An 18,355-nucleotide genomic window follows, 5' to 3' on the forward strand; every position below is an offset into this window, starting at 1 on the left:
TTATCGCAGGGGGTTAGGCGTTATGAAGGCACTGCTAGTAAATAAATACAATACAGGCGATTCGCACAAACATGACGATTAGTGCCTGGGACCGGTAGAAGATACCCTAACTTCAGGACTTACGCGGCAGCAGTGAAAATATACGGCTGACTATACGACAATACTTGTCCCAACGGGTTTTAAAGGAGAAATACCCACATCCACGCCGCCCTGACCTGGTTCGATATCGTCCCCTCGTTGAGATTCGGCGTTTAATATTAATTCTCGCGTTCCTTTGTCTCCCTTACACGTCATTAACCATATGGTGAGGGTTTTTATAAAGATGATGAGACACTGCCAAGATGCTGGCAGGTAGGTTTTCTTTCCCGTCGCTTCCAGTACCAGTAATAAGAGAGAAAAGAAGAGGCTTAAGAAGCCGATCATAGGCCAGATGTAGGCCACCCGCATATAGAGTCTTAATACTGTAGCAGAAGGGCTCCGTTCGCCGTCCTGTTGCAGATACTGAGCGAGGAAGAACTGTACAGTGACGATGAAGAAGTTGAGGTGCGAGCAGGTTGCAACCGAGAACACAATCTGGACCTCACGGCTGGCCAAAACCCAAGTGCCAACGGCCAATATGGCGATTTGACAAAAGAGTAGAACCCAAAAGACGATAATACCCAAGGATGTGATGACCCGCCATCGGAAGAGGACAATATAAAAATTGTTATTAAGCTTGTTTCGAAGCGGGTAGATCAGATAGATTACCTGTCGGTATATAAGCGGATGAACAGCAACAGCAAAGGGGGGTAGTATATACCTCATAACTCAATGTGGACAATAGCGCTGCGATCCTTCCGAAGCAAGTGACCGCGTATATATCGTTTCTGAGCCCTGTAGCGAGGCCACCTATAATTCCAAATATGTAGATGCACGAATTCGAAGCCCAATACACATTTCTATGAGCAGACCTCTGGACTCTAAGAGGCCGGCTAGCATGAGAGAGACAGAAGAATAGGAGAGAAAGCAAGAGCGAAAAGATCGTATCCGCGATGGCGAGGCTTTCAGTCTGTCTGGCCATTATGGACGGCTCAAGATTAGTTAGACGTTAAAGGCACCAGTTTAGAAAGAAAAAATAAAAAATCATGAGATTGATGCAATGGAAAGTAGTGAACTTTAGGTAAGGAAATGTTGAAGATGAATCGAGACAAAAGACAAGTAGTAGCAGTGTTTATTACGCCCAGGAGAACGGATCTCAGAGCCCCACTCTCAATGGATAAGATTAGCGATCTACAGAACACATCGCAGCAAGGTCTCTGTAGCAAGGGGCAGCCCGAGGTTAAGACGACTGCGGAATCGAACCGGCTTGGCAAAGTGGCAATTGAGCTAGACATACTTAGATGAGTTCATGCAGAGCCATATACATTACCCAGTGGTTGTAGAAACGATAGTACGGAGTCAGGTAAGACACCTAGTGGTCGGGAAACGGAAAGATAAATCAATAGCCTTAGGTATACTGTAGATAAATGGGATGGTTGGTGTTCTCTATCAGATGAGTCTGAAGTCTTGGCTAGGGGTAATAGAAAATAGCATAAACTGACCTTAATCTCGTCTCTTATGCTTCCCATGGTAACTTTTCCGATGCCTTTAAGCAATTCAGAGTGGAAACTATCCGTATTCGTCACTGTGGAGGTCTCGCTCATCACTCTGACTCAAGAGTTCCACCCACAGGCGCACAAACACTCGATGAATGCCATACGAGTTAAGTGTTGTTCTAGCGCCGATAAAGTCTTTCTCGGCTCAGGGACTTTTCTCCGCCTGTCTCTTTGTCTTGGAAAGCTGAAGCTACTCGCTGGTTAATAATAAGCCGTTGGTTGTTGGCTCCGATGGTTATTATAGTATCTAACAATAACAAATAACAAACGGAAATAACTGCTTAGGGTAGTCTATCTAGTCTGGTCTAGACCCAGTCAGGCTCTTGCTTGGGTCAGGCCAAGGCGCTATTTGTGCTGATGAAATGTTTACATTAATTCAGTCTTGAGTTTTGCTTGAGATCCACTATGAGGGGAAGGGATGTCTCCACAAGCTTCATTTTTTTTCTTTCCTTTTCCCCGCTGTAGCTAGGTAATACTCTTGTTCCTTGAGACACGGCTAGTGAAGATCTGATCTGCAGACTGTGGGTACATGCGCATACTGATAGACCGACTCCGAGGATCTGGACATCTATTTACGAATGATTGTCGATTGAATTATCACATTCCAGGCGTAGACGGTTTGATAATAAGAATCCGTGTCACTCGCAGACAGTTTCAGTTTCAGAATATATGCTTCACTGTGATTGGTCGATGAAAGTTATTCTGAATGTTTGCTCATCACTCTGATTGACACGGCCGGGATTTGCCGATCTTCCAGGGTTAAGGCGGGAGGAGACTTTCCCAATCGAGTCTTGGTTGGGTTTACGAGCCCACGTGTTAACTAGATTAAACTTTTGGAATAAACTGCCGTTTAACCGGACTCTCGGGCGGGCGAGGGGAAGTCTATGGACAGCCAACGAATCAGCCGAGCGTTACAAGTGGCTTCTCTGCAATATCTTAGTAAGGGTTATAGCGGGTACTAAACCTCGTAACCCTTGTGGTCCGAAACACTTAGTATAGTTAGTCTCGCGATCAGACGTGCACTGACTGGATTCTAAAGCTGAAAGTGTTCAAGTGTCATGGTGTCAAGTCGAGTGTCCCTGCAGATGATCTCATTATATATCAGGGGACTACCGCCCCCTTGGGAAGGTTAAGAGGAAGGTGCGTCTCCTGCATGTATCGTAAACAAGCCTTCTGTCCCCGTCTGGCTTGACTTGTCGTTTTTGTCACATTACAATGATGCTGTTTCGCAGTCTTTTGGCCTGCCTCGTGGCAACATTGCCTTTGGCTTTGGCTCGGGACTATGCCCTTTCTGCATTGTCAACACTGCCGGAATGTGCTGTAAGCGCTCATTTTTCTTGTCCCGGGAATCGCTAACATCCAAGCTAAAATGCATGATTAACTCAATCGAAGCCTCAATTTGTGAACTCGGGGATACAAAATGTACATGCACGAATGCTGCGCTTCAAGCAGAAGTTGAAAAGTGTGTCTTGCCATCTTGTACAGTCTCGGAAGCTATGAGTATGTCCAGAAGTCAATGTATAATACATCTACTCACATCATCTAGGTACCAAGAACACCACCTTAACAGCATGCAGCGCGCCTGTTCGAAACCGCAGAAACCAATTCGTTTCCTTGAATGCTGTAATGGGGATCTTTTCAGGCCTCTTTGTGCTCCAACGATTCCTAACGAAGCTCTTCATTAATCTCCCTCTTGGCCTCGATGATCTATTTATTGTCTTGGTTATGTGTGCTGCTGTCCCGTCTAATATCATCAACGCATACGGTCTGGCCCCTAATGGCATAGGCCGCGATATCTGGACTATAACACCCCAGCAAGTCACTAACTTTGGTCGGTATTTTTATATCATGGCTATCCTATATTTTTCCCTACAGACCTTCCTCAAGCTGTCTATGATTTTCTTTTTATTGCGGATCTTCCCCACAAAAGGCGTTCGAAAAAGTCTCTGGGCCACGGTCTTATTTACATCGATTTTTGGCCTGGTTTACGTCTTTATCACTATCTTCCAGTGCAGGCCTATCAGCTATTTCTGGACAAAGTGGGATCACACACATACTGGAACCTGTATTGATATAAACACTATCACATGGTCTAGCGCATCTATCAACATTGCGCTTGACATTTGGATCTTGGCTATTCCTCTTTCACAATTGAAGAAGATGAATTTGGATTCGAGGAAGAAAATTGGCGTAGGTATTATGTTTAGCGTTGGCATTATGTAAGTGTTCCTCGAATCTGATTTATTTATCACTAACCTTTCCCAAGCGTCACCATAATGAGCATCCTTCGGCTTACCGCCACCATCCGAGCGGGCACAGGGATGGGCTCAAATAACCCGACATGGGAATACCTTGCTGTTACCAAATGGTCTACTATCGAATGCAGCGTCGGAATTATGTGCGCCTGCATGCCCTCTCTCCGTATGCTTCTCGTCCAAATCTTCCCCAAGGTGTTTGGCACATCTCGGCGCGGCTACCAAGCCTATGATAAGTATGGCAGCAACAAGCCTACTAATGGAGGTACGAATGCAAGCCGATCCCGTTTGCGAGCACAATTTGGTACAACTTCTCATGTCGACAAAACACCTCCATCAAGTATCGACCCTGTTGGTATTACTTGCAACCGCACATATGAGGTGGAATATGGCCAAACGGATGAGATGCATCTTGTGCCTATGAGGGATATAGACATGGGCTGGCATAGTGAAAGGTCTCAAACGTCTCAGGCATGATTTAAAACTTTGGTTTAATTCGAATATTGTTCGCACGAACCGTGATAGTTTTTAATGAGAATCGATATCACACCAAATGTGAAAGTCGCTCGAACAGGAATGGCGAGGATCAACAGTTACCTCTGCAAGATAGGAGCCGCAGAGTCATACATGTGCGAATGTGGACGAGCATCAGAAACGATGGAACATTTCTTGTTCCGATGCGCAAGGTGGGAAACAGGGTGTAAAGGCGAGATTCTTGCCACTGTGAGCACCAAATTGACGACGCAGAGCCAGCAGACGGGATTGCTGATGACCCAGTTGATCTATAAAGTGTGCAAATACAGTCATGATTGCAAAGCGATTTGGTGACGTTCAGAGGTCGAAGCTAATGTGCACCGCTGTCAAAGTGTTGCGCAGGGTGGCGATCAACGCAATCCACTCAACCTCAGCCTTCAATTGAGTGAGCTGACTGCTAATAAGCATTCCCCCCGTTGAGTTGATCAACCCAGATCCTATATTGAGTTGGTTGGTGTTGCGTTGATGGTTGACCAGCGCCCCATGCCGTGTAGTCCTACTTTCGCCGCTAGTGATGCATTTTTCTGTACACGTACGTACTGTATTTTGGGCACCTGTACGTACGTACAACTTTTCTATACGTACAAAATTGTACCATACAAATTTCATCCTTCCTTTTTAGGCAAGGCAATAGTTGAGTACGAAAATTCGTATGGTCCTGATCTCCTGTCACGCTAGTCTTCAACCACTGATGGCACTTCAGTACCAACCCTCAATATATCACCTGTCCACTGTAACACACCCTCCCACTCGAAATCCCCATTAGTAGAGGCCACCGCACCATCCATCCAGACCTTCTTGCCCTGCGCATTCACAAACAACTCCAGGTACAAATCTTCCGGGCCGCCTGTACGCATTCGAAAGTGTGTGAATTCGGAAAGGGCACGGTGGTACTCGTCGTTTTGTAACTGTTTCTGTAAATACTCTTGTACGCGCGCAAAGACGCTAGGCGGCAGTTTCGAATTTGGACCTATTGTATCAGGCCGGAGTCCATACATGGGCACTTTCGTTCGTTCCGTTTAAAACGTTTATGCATGTCAAATCGTTTAACCGTTTAAGGGTATCCTAAAACCATTTGAACGGTTAACCGATTTTTCAGCCCTGGCACTCGAAAAATATTTCAAAATGTCAAGCTCCCGAGACTTTCGCTTAGGTCAAGGGCAAGGATCATGACCATTGTGAATAGCTTCACGGTCAGCGTGAACGCTACACCATACCTAGCGTCAGGTAACAGCCTGCTGCCTATGAGATCGGCAGACTGACCACAGGTATAAGAGACCGACTCTCGTCGCTCTTTAGATAGAAGAGATGGTCCTCAATCTACACTGATCTTTTGTTCAATGTCTGCATTCGTGTATCGGTGCTAGGCTGACACAAAACCCATTGATATTGGGTCTCAATCCATGATACCAAGTTCAGAATCTCGCCTTTTACCTATCAATATGTCATCTGACACATCGTCTATTATTGGTGCTACAGAAAACCCCCCAGATGTCAATGGATTGCCGTCAAACTTCCTCTCAATTATGGACATCACGAAGGACCGTTCAAGTACACGCGGACGCAAGACTGGAGGTAAAACCATCTATACTTGCACTGCGTGTGGAGATAAACGATACGACCACAAGGCAAATGCTGCCAATCACGTCAGAAACAACCGCCCGGTCGCATCCAGATCCACCAGGTCTGTATCGGGCACCCAGCGCTCAATCTTCGCACATTTTCGCCCTGTAGCAAGCGAGGACGCACTTCGAAATGCCTTCAACCCGCAAGCATATCAGGAAGCATTGATCAGCATACTCACGCGTCGGAGAGTGCCCTTTTCGGCTATTGAATGGGACAAGTTTAAACAACTCGCTCTCGCTTGTAACACATACATCAAAGACTCCCTCATTACCTCACGGCGTACGATGGTCCGAGATATTGCAGCAAACTATGATTTTTACAGCAGCGAGATCAAGGACAGTCTCACCACCGCGTCAAGTCCGATTCATATCTCAACAGACCTCTGGACATCACCGCATAGACATTCTCTACTTGCTGTGTGTGCACAATGGGTAGATAAAGACTACCATACACAACCCCCCTTTCGACAGCCCCACCCTTTCGTCAAGCAAAAAAAAAAGAGCACCACCAAAAATGGACAACTTCACTTACACGAAAGTTGGTTAGAATAAATAGCTACCTAAAAGAAGCTTCTTTTATTGATTATAGAAATGAGTGGCGATAATTATTTTGACCTGTTGAGGATGTGCTGGGCACGCGATATATGCAAGTCATGCTATTGAAAATGGTCACTAACCTCCTCACCGCTCTTTCTCGTGATTTTTGATCTTTACCCTCGACAACAGCAGAAAAATGCCTAAATCACGACTTCAATGGGAATATACAGAGGACGATATGGCTGAGGCCATATTGGATATTACCGATCATGGTCTTTCACCCCCTCAAGCGGCCCAGAGAAGAGGAGTGCCCCGAACGACCCTCATCGATAGACTTAGGGGCCGCTGAAGACCAGATCCAGCCTCGTCGACGTTTGTCCAAGAGCCAAGAAGATAGGCTGGCTTTCTGGATCCTCCGCCAGGAGTCCTTGGGCTATGCCCTGTCCCACAGTCAGATCCGCGCTTGTGTCATGGGCTTGTTGAGACAGCAGGGCGAACATCCCGACTTAGGACGCAACTGGGTGATCAAGTTTATCAATCGCCGCATATCTAAAGACCAAGATGGGTAGACGTCAAGAAGCTAAAAGGTTTGACTCTTTTACCCCTAAAGCAGTTCATTGGTACTTTGATATCCGGGACGGCCAGTATGGCTGGATCAAGCCTGAAAACACCGTCAACGTTGATGAAGGCGGTATTATGACTGGTTTCGGCAAGCATTCACCTCTATTCCTTGTCAATTCTTGAATTTTGGCCGACTAACCCTCTGGGTTCAGGTCTAGATAGCCTGGTCGTTGGAAGCGCGGACCCGAAGCGCAAGGCCTTTCTCAAAGGACCACAAACTCGAAATTGGACTTCATTCATCGAAGCTGTCACTGCTGACGGTCGCGCTTTAGTTCCTGGCATAATCTTCAAGGGAAAAGAACTGCAGAAACAATGGTTTCTTGAGGAGTTCAAGCAGATAGCAGACTGGTATTACATAACATCGACGAGAGTTGGAAAGGTTCGCCTCGTTGACTGATTCCGCTCCGATGGACAAGGTCAATAGGCTTTGAGGAAGGCCTTCCTCCTGGGAATCGCTACTGCCAATTACCAAGGAATCCAAACCTAGATTTGCAATTTATTGGTAAGTCTTGTATCAGAAGTGGTCAGTATTCACCAAATCCAACCATGATACCGCCCTCGTCAACATTAACCGTGTTCTCAGGCTTGATCCTGCCATATTCTCTCTCCCGGATATCAAAGTACCAATTGACGGCCATTGGGGTAAAAGAATTGAACCTTGCAGCTTCCTGGCGTTTTCCCACCTTCGTATCGATCTCTGGATGGCGTTTAATAAACCTGGCTAGCCAGTGTACACCGATAGGCCTTTCCCGGCCCTGCTGTCTCAACAGGGCAGTTACGGTGGCGCGAACTTGACTGTGGGAAGGAGCATAGCCCAAGGCCTCTTGTCGAAGTATCCATGTAACTAATCTAGCCTCTTGGGATTTGTATAACAGCTGGGTAGGTTGGGTGACCTCAGACTTTGACGGTAGGCCTCTTAATCGGTCAGACAGAGTGGTTTGGGGCATTCCATGCTTCTGGGCGGCCTGGTGCTGCGAGAGGTGATTATCTGTAACATCCAGTATAGCTTCAATGACATCATTCTCAGTATAAGACTGTTGAGGCATTTTCAAGGCGATTAAAGGAAGCTGCTATAGATAAAAGTTTGAGGCTGGGTGATGAAGGAGACATTTTTGAGAAATTTTACATTAGTGCCATGCGACCAAACTGCTTGTGTAAGATACAAATGAATATGGCAATATGAAACAGCATGAAACTCTCAGTAAGACACAATCTGTTCCATGTAAATAACTTCAATTTTGGCCAAGCACTGTGCAAGCGAAGTTGGACATTTTGTATGGGGAGTTTTTTTTTTCGCTGACCGGTAGGTGGGTATGACCGGCAGGTGGGTATTGCATGGTAGCGGCTACGGCAGTTTTGCATCAAGGTTGTTGACACCTGCGGAGTGCCGTTTGTCAGTGTGGAATGCAGTCCTCATCGCATCTGTCAAACATATCCATATCGAGTGGTCGAGACGAGGTAGCCGAGATATCAACCATCTTGATATACTTTGCCCGTTCGATATCACTTGGGATGCCAACGGGAAGCGAGACTACGGAGGTGAAGGCAGTGGGTTACAGAGTTGCTTCCATCATCTCTAGCCCCATTAGATAGATCCTCAGCCACGCGATATCCGTACAATGAGTTCGTTAAGTATATCTTCCTTAAGGATATGCGCAAAATCGTCATCATCTTTCCCTCTTGTAACATAGTCTATCTTTCCTTCGAGATCGAGGATATTCTCTTGCATCTCACTTATTTCCACGCTCCCTGTGTTGTCGGCATTGTCTTGGGCGTCTCGCAGAGCTGCCACTTCGGTCTCGAGATCTAGAACTTTCTTCTCGCATTGCGCAAGTTGTATTCGTAGATTGGTAACCTCGGTTTCTCGATCTAGTGCCTTCTGCTCGTATTGTGTGGACTGTGTTTGTAGGTTGTCAATTATGGCATGTAGCTCTTTGATATGCTGTGACTGATCTCCGGGGATAGTTGCCGGTGGTGGATGATGCTGGACTGTGGCTTCCAGTTCTAGTAGCTTGGCCCAGATTACTGCGCTATCAGGGACCTGAACTCTTTTGCCGACGGCGTCTTGGCTGCGTTTGCGCTTATGGGAGGCGGTCGGGGGATCGAAGGTTATTGATTCGCTATATATAAGGGTATATTCGCTTGGTCGGCCGTTGCTTTGTTATATGAAGGTGGGGGTGGCGCCGGAAGAGTTGTAACCTTTGCGCCACGGCCCCAGAACCAGCGAGCAATATCATAGTCGGGGCCGGAGAATGGATGCAGCTTCTGCTGTGCAGTCGCGGTACTGAGAGACTCTAGCTGACCTTGAGACAGTGTATCTTCTGGGATGTAAATACGCAGAGGTTGCCTGTGTCAACTCGTAGAGCGAGTTAATGATAATGCCGGAACGTTTTCGGGCTGCTGTAACCGGCTCGGTTATGAAACTTGGAATGAGGACAGTGACTGCATCGTTGAGCTCAAAGTCAAGACAGGTTGCAGGTGTAAAGCCAAAGATGGGTTTGGCGGCATCGGGGAGATCTCGTACGATGGATTGTGTAAGAGAGGTGATAGATCGGGGGTTGATACGAATGCAGATGGCTGATGTTCTGGTGTGTTGCTTATAGCCAGTGTGAGAAATAGGCGGTTCAGTCCAGTCCAGACACCCTGGACTGGACCGCCTATGTAACAGGAAGCACTGGACTGGACCGCCCAGCAGTCCAAAGGGCTTGGACTGAACCGCCTGCCTTAACTGGACTGGTGCCAAGGTCGGACCAAAATTTGGTATGGCGATCAAGTTTCGGTGTTGTTGTGCCTAGTTATGCTTCAGCAGCCGCCTGCGCAGCCAGCCTGCCGTACGGCCAACTTTTTACTCTGCAATATCTGCTTTATAGATTTCGAAGGTATGTAGGCCGGTCAAATAATCATAGTTTCCACCAAGCTCAACCAATCAGATTGCACTATTTACTCACCTAACAATATGGGCCTTAAATGGGCGGTCCAGGCGGTCCAATGACCCTGGACTGGACCACCTGGTCCAGCAATTTTTCCGCACTGGACTGGACTGAATAGGCGGTCCAGTCCAACAGCCCACTACGGACCGCCTATTTCCCACACTGCTTATAGCTGATGGGAATTGAGATTTCTAAAAGCGCGAGGGTCGTATCGAAGTGTAGTGTAAAGTGAATAAATGAACTCTTGGGGTCAGGCTCGGCGAGGTATTGCGGCACACCGTCGTGATGCCATCCGAGCACTGCCTTGACCTCATCTATCTCGAATGACGCGTCGACAGAGGCCTCGACCGACGCCATGGCTAAAGCAAACCGAAAGACGCGCTACCGATTAATTTAGCATACCGAGACACGTACGTACTTGACCTGCAGACCCAAGCCCTTGACCACCGCAGCCCTAAAAGAATAACCAGCTTCGCTAACAGGTGACCCGTGACGTCCAGATAAACTGTGAGGTCATAACCCAGACTCCAGATAAACTGTGAGTCCAAGAGCAGGTCCCTTCTACACCCCGGTTATTCCACAAAAGGAGACGCGCACGCTCGTTTAGTGGGTATAAGCCGGAATTTTACAACGGTGCAGCACCGAGTGGCGGGCTTCTTTTTCGGGACGACGCGGGAGGCTCACTAAGGGTGGGCGTTTGTTGTGGTTTGTGGTGTCGAAAGGGTAACATTTTGAGGATGTAAGAGGAGAAATAGGAGAAATTGCTGAGGCTGGGTTGAGTTGGGAATGATACAAGACGAGATGAGACTAGTTTCTGACTAAGGCTTTGTGTTGCCCGATTTTTACTGGTGGCCATGATGATGGGTGGGCCATTGGGAGTTGATGGAGTATTACGTAATGGCAAAAGCGAGATCAACAAAAAACATACAACAGCGGGGATTCGCTGGTCATCACCGACCCAACTGCTAATCTGCCGGTTAGTGGCTTGACTATGGGAGAGCGGACAGGTCTTAGCAAGAATTTCTGAGATTTCCCGAAGTTATCCCGGCTGGGAGTAGACACGTGATGATGCGATTTCAAAAAAACTCCGAAAACCGGCCTCGACAGGTTCCGCTTTCCAACCATTTTGGCGTACAGACGGTTATCAGCTATAACACCGTTGGAGACGGTTATACCAAACGCTGACACCATAACGGTGCCTGCTCCATTCCATTACTTTCACGCCCCTCCATTTCGGTCAGCCCTTGTTTCAGGCAGCAGCTAAGTAAGGACCCTAGTGTCAGCGCCAACCTCCTAAATCTAATAATAATGAGATTTAAGTACAACTAAAAGTAACATTTAATTGGCCCATGCATATACTCTTAGATTTCGCCATCCACCTTTTGCCGCTCGCCTCACTTTATTTGTTGGCCTAGATCGCACGAGTGCTACACCTTCATCTGGATTAAGACAGCCTACCTGTGACGGTTGTGATTCCCAAGGGATAAACTAGTCCGTACTAGGTTTATGTTGGCAGATGCGTAGGGCGTTGTCACTGAGCGGTAGCGAAGTGTCACGTCTCTTAATAATGAATAGTGCGGGTAAGGCGTATTCAGGTAAAGAAGTTTTGCTGATAGCTAGTGAGCTAAGTTCTATCTAGTGCTAAGAGAATGTATATATACTTGGAGGTATGCAAATCGAACGAGGTCGGTTCGACAATATGCAAGTCGAATGGCGTGCGCTTGACAATATGCAAGTCGAATGGCGTGCATTCGACTTCTACAGGGTAGGTAGTTGATGATTGGAGCGAAAAGTGGGGTGCTTATTCCGCGTGCATAAGGACCTGTTGGTCGTAACACTACCTTACTTAACCCCGCAGCTCACACAAGGTAAATCCCCATTAAACACCTATCACACCATCAATAATCAAGGTATCTTCAGCTGCCAAGGACTTAATTTTATAACCGCCAATAGTATACGCCTAGATTTCAGAGGTAGCCTAAGTCAAACACTATTATTAATATGTTTATAAGAAGATGTTAATGCCATCTATATAGATAATTATGGCTTTAAAATTAATACCAAAAATAATTCATCCTTATACCTAGGCTGGTAAATAAATATGATAGTATAAACCTCTAATAAGCTATAATACCCACTAGGGCAAGGCAAAATCCCGCAGAATTTGCTTTATTACCTAAAGTAAGTGTTACGACCCGGCGTCGTCTAGGCGCACAGGACCTGTGTGCTCGGGGCACAGCCCCCCCTGACTAGGTGCCCAAATAACCTTGGGCATCCCCCCCTAGGGCACGCAATATTATTGGCTCAAAATTCCCCACACTTTGACAAAGCACTAAAGCCTCAGCCGGCCTTCATGACTCGTACGGCAGGTACAACAGCACTAACACCTGAGATTGTGTTAAGACATTTGCTTCATCGACTCAACTACAACACCGTCATTGATACCTGGAGATGATATTGCATTGGAATTAAACGTATCTGGACCAAAGAATATAGTCACTTCCTATCTAATAATCAAGTCGTTTTGCGCGCTGAATTGACATGTGTGCTGTGCTCTTACTCCTCACAGGGCGGCCTTTGGATCAGTTTTCATGCTGTCGAGTCGACAGTGTCGACTCTGCAACGCTCCGTGGACCTATAGAATCGTGTTCACCGCAAAATAATGTGTTCAAGACTTTAATCACCCGTTAACCCACAGTTAGGCTACAGCTGTATCTTTGAGCTCATCCCCCGCCTATCTGTCCAGCAACAGCTCTCCAAAGTAGCCCTAACCGTCCTGTTGTAGGCTATGTATTGGTGCCACGCCTAGTCAGGCGGCGCACCTGGGTGCGCAACTTTATTTGGGCACCTAGGTGCCCATGTATTGGCCGCCCTAAATCTAGGACTTTCTGACTAATAACAGCCTAAACCCTGAAAGGAAGGGGCCGTCTCGCTTGATAACCCGTTCACCTGTACTACCGAGACCCGCCCGTGACACACTTGGTGTAATCGCCGTCTGTACGGTCGATTGAGCATTCATCTGAAAACCACCAGCTATACCAGAAAGCCTCATCTTCATGGCGATATCTATCACAGAAGTTCTTGCAAATTCCAGCGTTTTTTTTTTCACTTAGAAATGGTTGACGAAGAGCGTGCCTGTGTTGTATCCCTTCCCGGATCAACCAGCGACGAATTGTGCTTCTGTGACAAGACAACCCTGTTCCTTCAATGATTTCATAGTACTAGATGAAAGCGTCACGATCAATGAGTATTTTGATATGCGATTTGTCCCGATCGGACAAAATTGGTGGGCGCCCTGAGCGTTTTTTGTCTTTGGCGGACTGTTGGTGTCTGTACCTCCGGATGACTCCGTAGATCGCGTGTCGCGATAAACCCGCGTTGTCTGCAATTGACTGGACAGAACGACCTGATTCATACATCGTTATAAACCTCGTTCTTTTGTGAGGCGAATGATGTGTATTTTGCCTATAGCGAGGCATGATTTCATAGGAAAATAACGCGTTGAAGATATAGAGTCGTATTGTTGTTGTCGCGAAGTGCGGGGTTGGGCGGGAAATGTGTCGGGATTTTTGCACGGCCACTGTAGAGTCAACCTCATCTGGCTACCGCCCGACAGCCAGCTCAAAATTCAGAAGACAGCCAAGGTATCAGCCCGTTGTGCAACGGAGCCGTGCATGACGCCGCAGAGAGGGTTCACCAAAGCGAAGACCACAATTCTCAATCGAACGAGGGGAGATCTACGAATGGAGAAGAAGCTACCAGATGGAGTTGGCAGGCATTCTATAAAGGCCGACTCGGCTTTGCCTGGTAAGCATACCCGCCCGCTGTACGATCAATTATCATGGAAAGAGGCCAGCGTGCTGGCACAACTTAGAACCGGAATAGCGCGGTTGAATGGTTATCTATATCAGATCAGGGCAGCACCGTCGGATGAGTGCCCGTGTGGGCGTGCAAAAGAAACGGTATAGCATTTCCTCTTTCGATGCGTGAAATGGACATCACAACGTAAAGAGATGTTTCAGTGTACGAATGAGAAACGCGGTAACCTCTCCTTTCACCTAGGAGGTAAGGCAGCATCAGACGGTCAGAAATGGGCGCCGAACATGGATGCGGTACGGGCTACAGTCAGGTTCGCGATCGCCACAGGTCGCCTGGAACAGAGATGACAGGAACGACCTACAATAGCAACATTTTATCAACACTAACCGATAACTCCCGACGCCCTCAAACGGTCAACAGCAGGCATCGCTTCAGCCGCCGAAGATAGGAAACTGAACACTTGGGGGAAATGGGCTTCAAGTTGGCTTGCTACTACTAACATCTAGGAGGGTCGGGAAGAGCGGTGACTAGACTGGAAAGAACAAGACTAGATTCTCATGGGCTTGACGAGAATAAGGCAATAACTAGCGAAGTGTATGTACCTTTAGCTTCAGAGCCCATTGGGTGTTGGCCTACCGGGCGTAATAGACTTGTATTAGTATTATACTAATTCAAACATCCCTTTAACACGCTTATGAATACTAATCTCATGACCATGGAGTCACAAGAAATTAATTCTGGCTTGTGCATGCGTTTTACTACTCTCTTTCTTTACAGGCTTAATAGAATATCGTGTTTGCGGCGTCTGCGGAAACATCCAGGACGCATTCTCCTAGTGCAGACCGGATATACCAGGGGAGTGAAGTTAAGCTTCCAATTGCTTTGGAAGCTGGAGGGGCGGGTGATAATTGGGCCCTTTAGCAAGAGAGGTTGAGAGACCAGGAAAGCATGGGGGTAGGCGTGTCTGAAACGACTGGGTATGATGGCATGTATGTGTACGAAGTACCGTACCCCTCAGCGAGAAGTGAATGAGGTTTGAGAGAGGTAGAGAGACAGGAAGAGAGAAACGAGATGACGAGTAGATCCTTCCAGCCAGCCCGGGCCCCGGTGACGCGGTAGGATCAGCAGTTGGGCAGAGACGAGATGGAGATTCGACAAGCTCTTTTGATACCTGAGAGGCGGACAGCGGTGGGGGAGCACAGACGCGAGGCTGGTAACGAAACGAATTGTATTGCACAGTGAGAAGCAAGGGCAGCGTGAGCGATGCAAAGGCACGCTCTCGGGACTGTGGGAGAGCTGGGGATTGAGGGAAGAATGGCGCAAAATTGGTGAGAGAACGGATCGATTCTTGGGCAAGTATGATGTCGACTTCAAGTCGAGCGCAAATCTGGGACCGACAGCCTCCAACCCCAAGGCACAAAAGACGGTCTGCTGGGGGTGGGCGGGCTTGGGCGGGCCAGACGCAGGTAGATTTGGAGCCAGTTGACGAACCGACCCTGCCGAGTTGACAGTCGGAGGAGGCTAAACAAGACCAGGGGGTCAAGGAACCTAGATGCCGGGCTGTGTGTGACTGTGGGATGATGTCGGCGAAGACTCTTTTTTTTCTTTGGCGGACCCCTGCTGCCCGTTTTTTTCTGCCACCCCATGCACCGCAAACCAACTGGAGGAAGAGTTTCCAGCTAAACCTGGGATCAGTGCACCTGGCGGAGACTAACTTCAATGCTCGCTTCGCCTCGCCTCGCACTCTTCCCCCTGTTCATGATCTACCACACGGCAGATTCGGGCACGGGAAACTCCATCACATTAAGCTCAGATCATATTACATCTCCATTTATTAGTTGGCAAGGGTTATTTCATGGGCTATTATGTTTTGGTGTAACGGTATCATTTGCTACTCTGTACTATAAACAAACAGTGACTAAAATATTTAGTGGAATCTTAATTGTACACGGTCAAATCCGCGGCTTTGTTCACGATGCGGGCACGATAAACGCCCACAAGAGCCATTACTTGAATAAGCGCCCGCAATGTGGGGCTGAGCCTCAAAACACAGCGCTGAAGGAAACGTTTTCTCATCGGGCAAGTTGTGTTTCTCTATACGAAGATCCACTTGAATTTACTCCTTTGTCAACTCGTTCCTGGCCATTCCTTCGCTGAACTGAGAAAAAGAAAAGAAAATAGACAACAATGTCTCAGAGCCCTGTAAGTAGAGTCCTACCTGGCCTGGCCTGGCCTTTGGGTCGAGTCCAGAGCTTAGTTGTTTGCTAAGTTACGGGCCTCCAACGCCACTTCTTGCACTTGCCACGATAGTTTCAACGTTCCTTTTTTATGTGATCATCTCCTTCCTGGCACATCGAACCCATGCCCGACCAAGACATTTAAACAGGCACCTCGCTCTCCAGTTCCATTCCTAAATCTTTTCTTATCCATCTTTCTTAGGTATAATCCATCCATACCTACTGTAGCCCCCGTTATCCATCATCTTTGATATCAACTTTCATTCTGCCTCTTGTCTTACACACTAGCCAGACATCAGCCCGTTCCCATTCCCTGATCATCTACACAACTTATTCCCTTACCTGTGGAACAGTCTGGCTTACACAAACAGCTCAGTGCTGAGACGTCCTCCACAGAGAACCAGTAGCAATCACCCCCTCAGGAACCACCATCATGGCATGTCTCATGCCTATGCCTGGCCGGGCCGCTGAACTAGCTCCTTGTGCCACCCGCGCGGTAGATACACCGACTGGGATTCCCGAAGGATGGCCCAAAACAGTCAATGTGCCTATGGCATGGTCCGGTTCTCAGTTCAAACACGAATCAGAGTACATCTTAACTTTGAGCGAGTTGGATGTACAGGAAGCTGAAAAGGCTCTACAGTCCTTCAAAAGTATGTTCCTTGAGCCTCCCCTTTTGTGGCGTCCGGGATGTGGCTTACACTAAACAGCGTTGGGTCTCGATGGGGATTGTGTCTCCCGGGACAATTTCCCCCTTCCTACTTTGGGATCCCGACTGGATCAAGTTCGCCAAGACATTCATCAAGGCAAGGGCTTCGGTGTCATTCGTGGTCTGGACCCACAGAACTACTCAGTCGAGGATCTGACGGTCCTATATCTCGGTATTCAGTCGTACATCGCCAGCTGTCACGGCCGCCAGGACCGAAAAGGCAACATGCTTGGTAAGTATTCTCGGCTTGAAGGCTACCATTCTTTTATCCTTGACGTTTATTGACTCTTTTCAGTTCATATCGTTGCCGACAATTCTTCCAATCTCAAGGCTGGCCACCATCGCCATTCCACCTCCCCCATTGTTAGTACATGCACCTGCCACCAACACAATCACGCTAACTTGCATTCCAGACTTTTCACAACGAGGAAGCTGGCGACATCGTGAGCTGGCTCACTCGAAACACAGCCGTCTCAGGAGGCAAATGCATCATCGCATCGGCCTACACCGTCTATAATGTCCTTGCCGCCAGTCGCCCTGACATGATCCGCACATTGTCTCGCTCCGACTGGCCGTTTGCCCTGTAAGTTATGTCAATCATATATGAAGAGCAGATCAACTGACTTCCTGCTGGGATAGGCCCCGCTTCCAGTGCCGCCCTGTCCTCTTCCACCATGATGGGAGAGTGATGATGAATTTTGGGAGAGTAGCCCTGACAGGGAATGCGGTTCACCCACGCTCCAGCAATCTCCTCCCCGTTACTCCACGCCAAATGGAAGCTCTGGACTCCATCGAGAATATTGCCAAGGCGACTCAATTGGAGATCAGCACACAGCCAGGCGACATGCACTTCATCAACAACCTCACAGTCTTGCATCGCCGTGGAGGTTTCGTCAATGGTGAAGCTGCTTCGGAGCGTCGTCATTTGGTACGCATGAGACTTCGCGACAACGAATTGGGATGGAACCTCCCTGTGGATCTAAGACGGGAGTGGTCTGATGCTTTCAACAAGGACGCCCCCAAGGTCTGGCACATTGAACCCATGCCGGATGGTTTCTTTCCCCTCAGGTCTCAGGCCAATTGAGGTTGGGCTTGCGACCAACCCAATTGTGAACCCAATTGTGGGGAGAGAACAGACAGTGTTGCTAATAATATGACAATAAAGTAGTATATTGCAATATAACCCATATGGTATGGACATTCTTATATTCTGACAATATGATATGAAGATTATGATATTGCGGCAATATAATATGTGGATGTCCATATTGGCAATATATTATTTATATTGGGATGTTAGTCCTGGTGTTGAATGTTGGAGGGTTCACCCTCAGCTTTAAGATTAAGGTTTAGGATTAAAGTTTGAAATCCTAAACTTAGATCATAGGACTTTCATCTAGGACTTTCATCTAGGACTTTCATCTAGGACTTTCTAGGACTCAAGTCCTAGAAGG

The 18,355-nt window shown here is 47.6% G+C and overlaps 5 protein-coding genes across 5 annotated transcripts; 3 read left to right on the forward strand and 2 right to left on the reverse strand.

Annotated features, from left to right (window-relative positions):
- Positions 1–3,130: 3,130 nt before the first annotated feature.
- FPOAC1_013009 (uncharacterized protein) lies at positions 3,131–4,366 on the forward strand (the record flags this gene model as incomplete). The annotated part of the gene is made up of 4 exons (XM_044857351.1): positions 3,131–3,134; positions 3,181–3,469; positions 3,731–3,853; positions 3,901–4,366. 4 exons carry the CDS (start codon positions 3,131–3,133, stop codon positions 4,364–4,366), a joined length of 882 nt encoding a protein of 293 aa, XP_044701534.1.
- A 731-nt stretch (positions 4,367–5,097) lies between these two features.
- Positions 5,098–5,421, reverse strand: FPOAC1_013010 (uncharacterized protein; the record flags this gene model as incomplete). The annotated part of the gene is made up of 1 exon (XM_044857352.1): positions 5,098–5,421. The coding sequence occupies one exon, from the start codon at positions 5,419–5,421 to the stop codon at positions 5,098–5,100; it is 324 nt and encodes a 107-aa protein (XP_044701535.1).
- A 444-nt stretch (positions 5,422–5,865) lies between these two features.
- On the forward strand, positions 5,866–6,600 carry FPOAC1_013011 (uncharacterized protein; the record flags this gene model as incomplete). Its single annotated transcript, XM_044857353.1, has 1 exon — positions 5,866–6,600. One exon carries the CDS (start codon positions 5,866–5,868, stop codon positions 6,598–6,600), a length of 735 nt encoding a protein of 244 aa, XP_044701536.1.
- Positions 6,601–8,776: 2,176 nt separating this feature from the next.
- On the reverse strand, positions 8,777–10,493 carry FPOAC1_013012 (uncharacterized protein; the record flags this gene model as incomplete). The annotated part of the gene is made up of 5 exons (XM_044857354.1): positions 8,777–8,782; positions 8,825–9,326; positions 9,428–9,490; positions 9,543–9,863; positions 10,300–10,493. The coding sequence occupies 5 exons, from the start codon at positions 10,491–10,493 to the stop codon at positions 8,777–8,779; spliced, it is 1,086 nt and encodes a 361-aa protein (XP_044701537.1).
- Positions 10,494–16,625: 6,132 nt separating this feature from the next.
- FPOAC1_013013 (uncharacterized protein) lies at positions 16,626–17,985 on the forward strand (the record flags this gene model as incomplete). The annotated part of the gene is made up of 5 exons (XM_044857355.1): positions 16,626–16,845; positions 16,903–17,133; positions 17,197–17,264; positions 17,315–17,484; positions 17,541–17,985. 5 exons carry the CDS (start codon positions 16,626–16,628, stop codon positions 17,983–17,985), a joined length of 1,134 nt encoding a protein of 377 aa, XP_044701538.1.
- Positions 17,986–18,355: the final 370 nt, after the last annotated feature.

Source organism: Fusarium poae (assembly GCF_019609905.1).
Source record: "Fusarium poae strain DAOMC 252244 chromosome Unknown contig_1, whole genome shotgun sequence".
Classification (NCBI taxonomy): Eukaryota; Fungi; Ascomycota; class Sordariomycetes; order Hypocreales; family Nectriaceae; genus Fusarium; species Fusarium poae.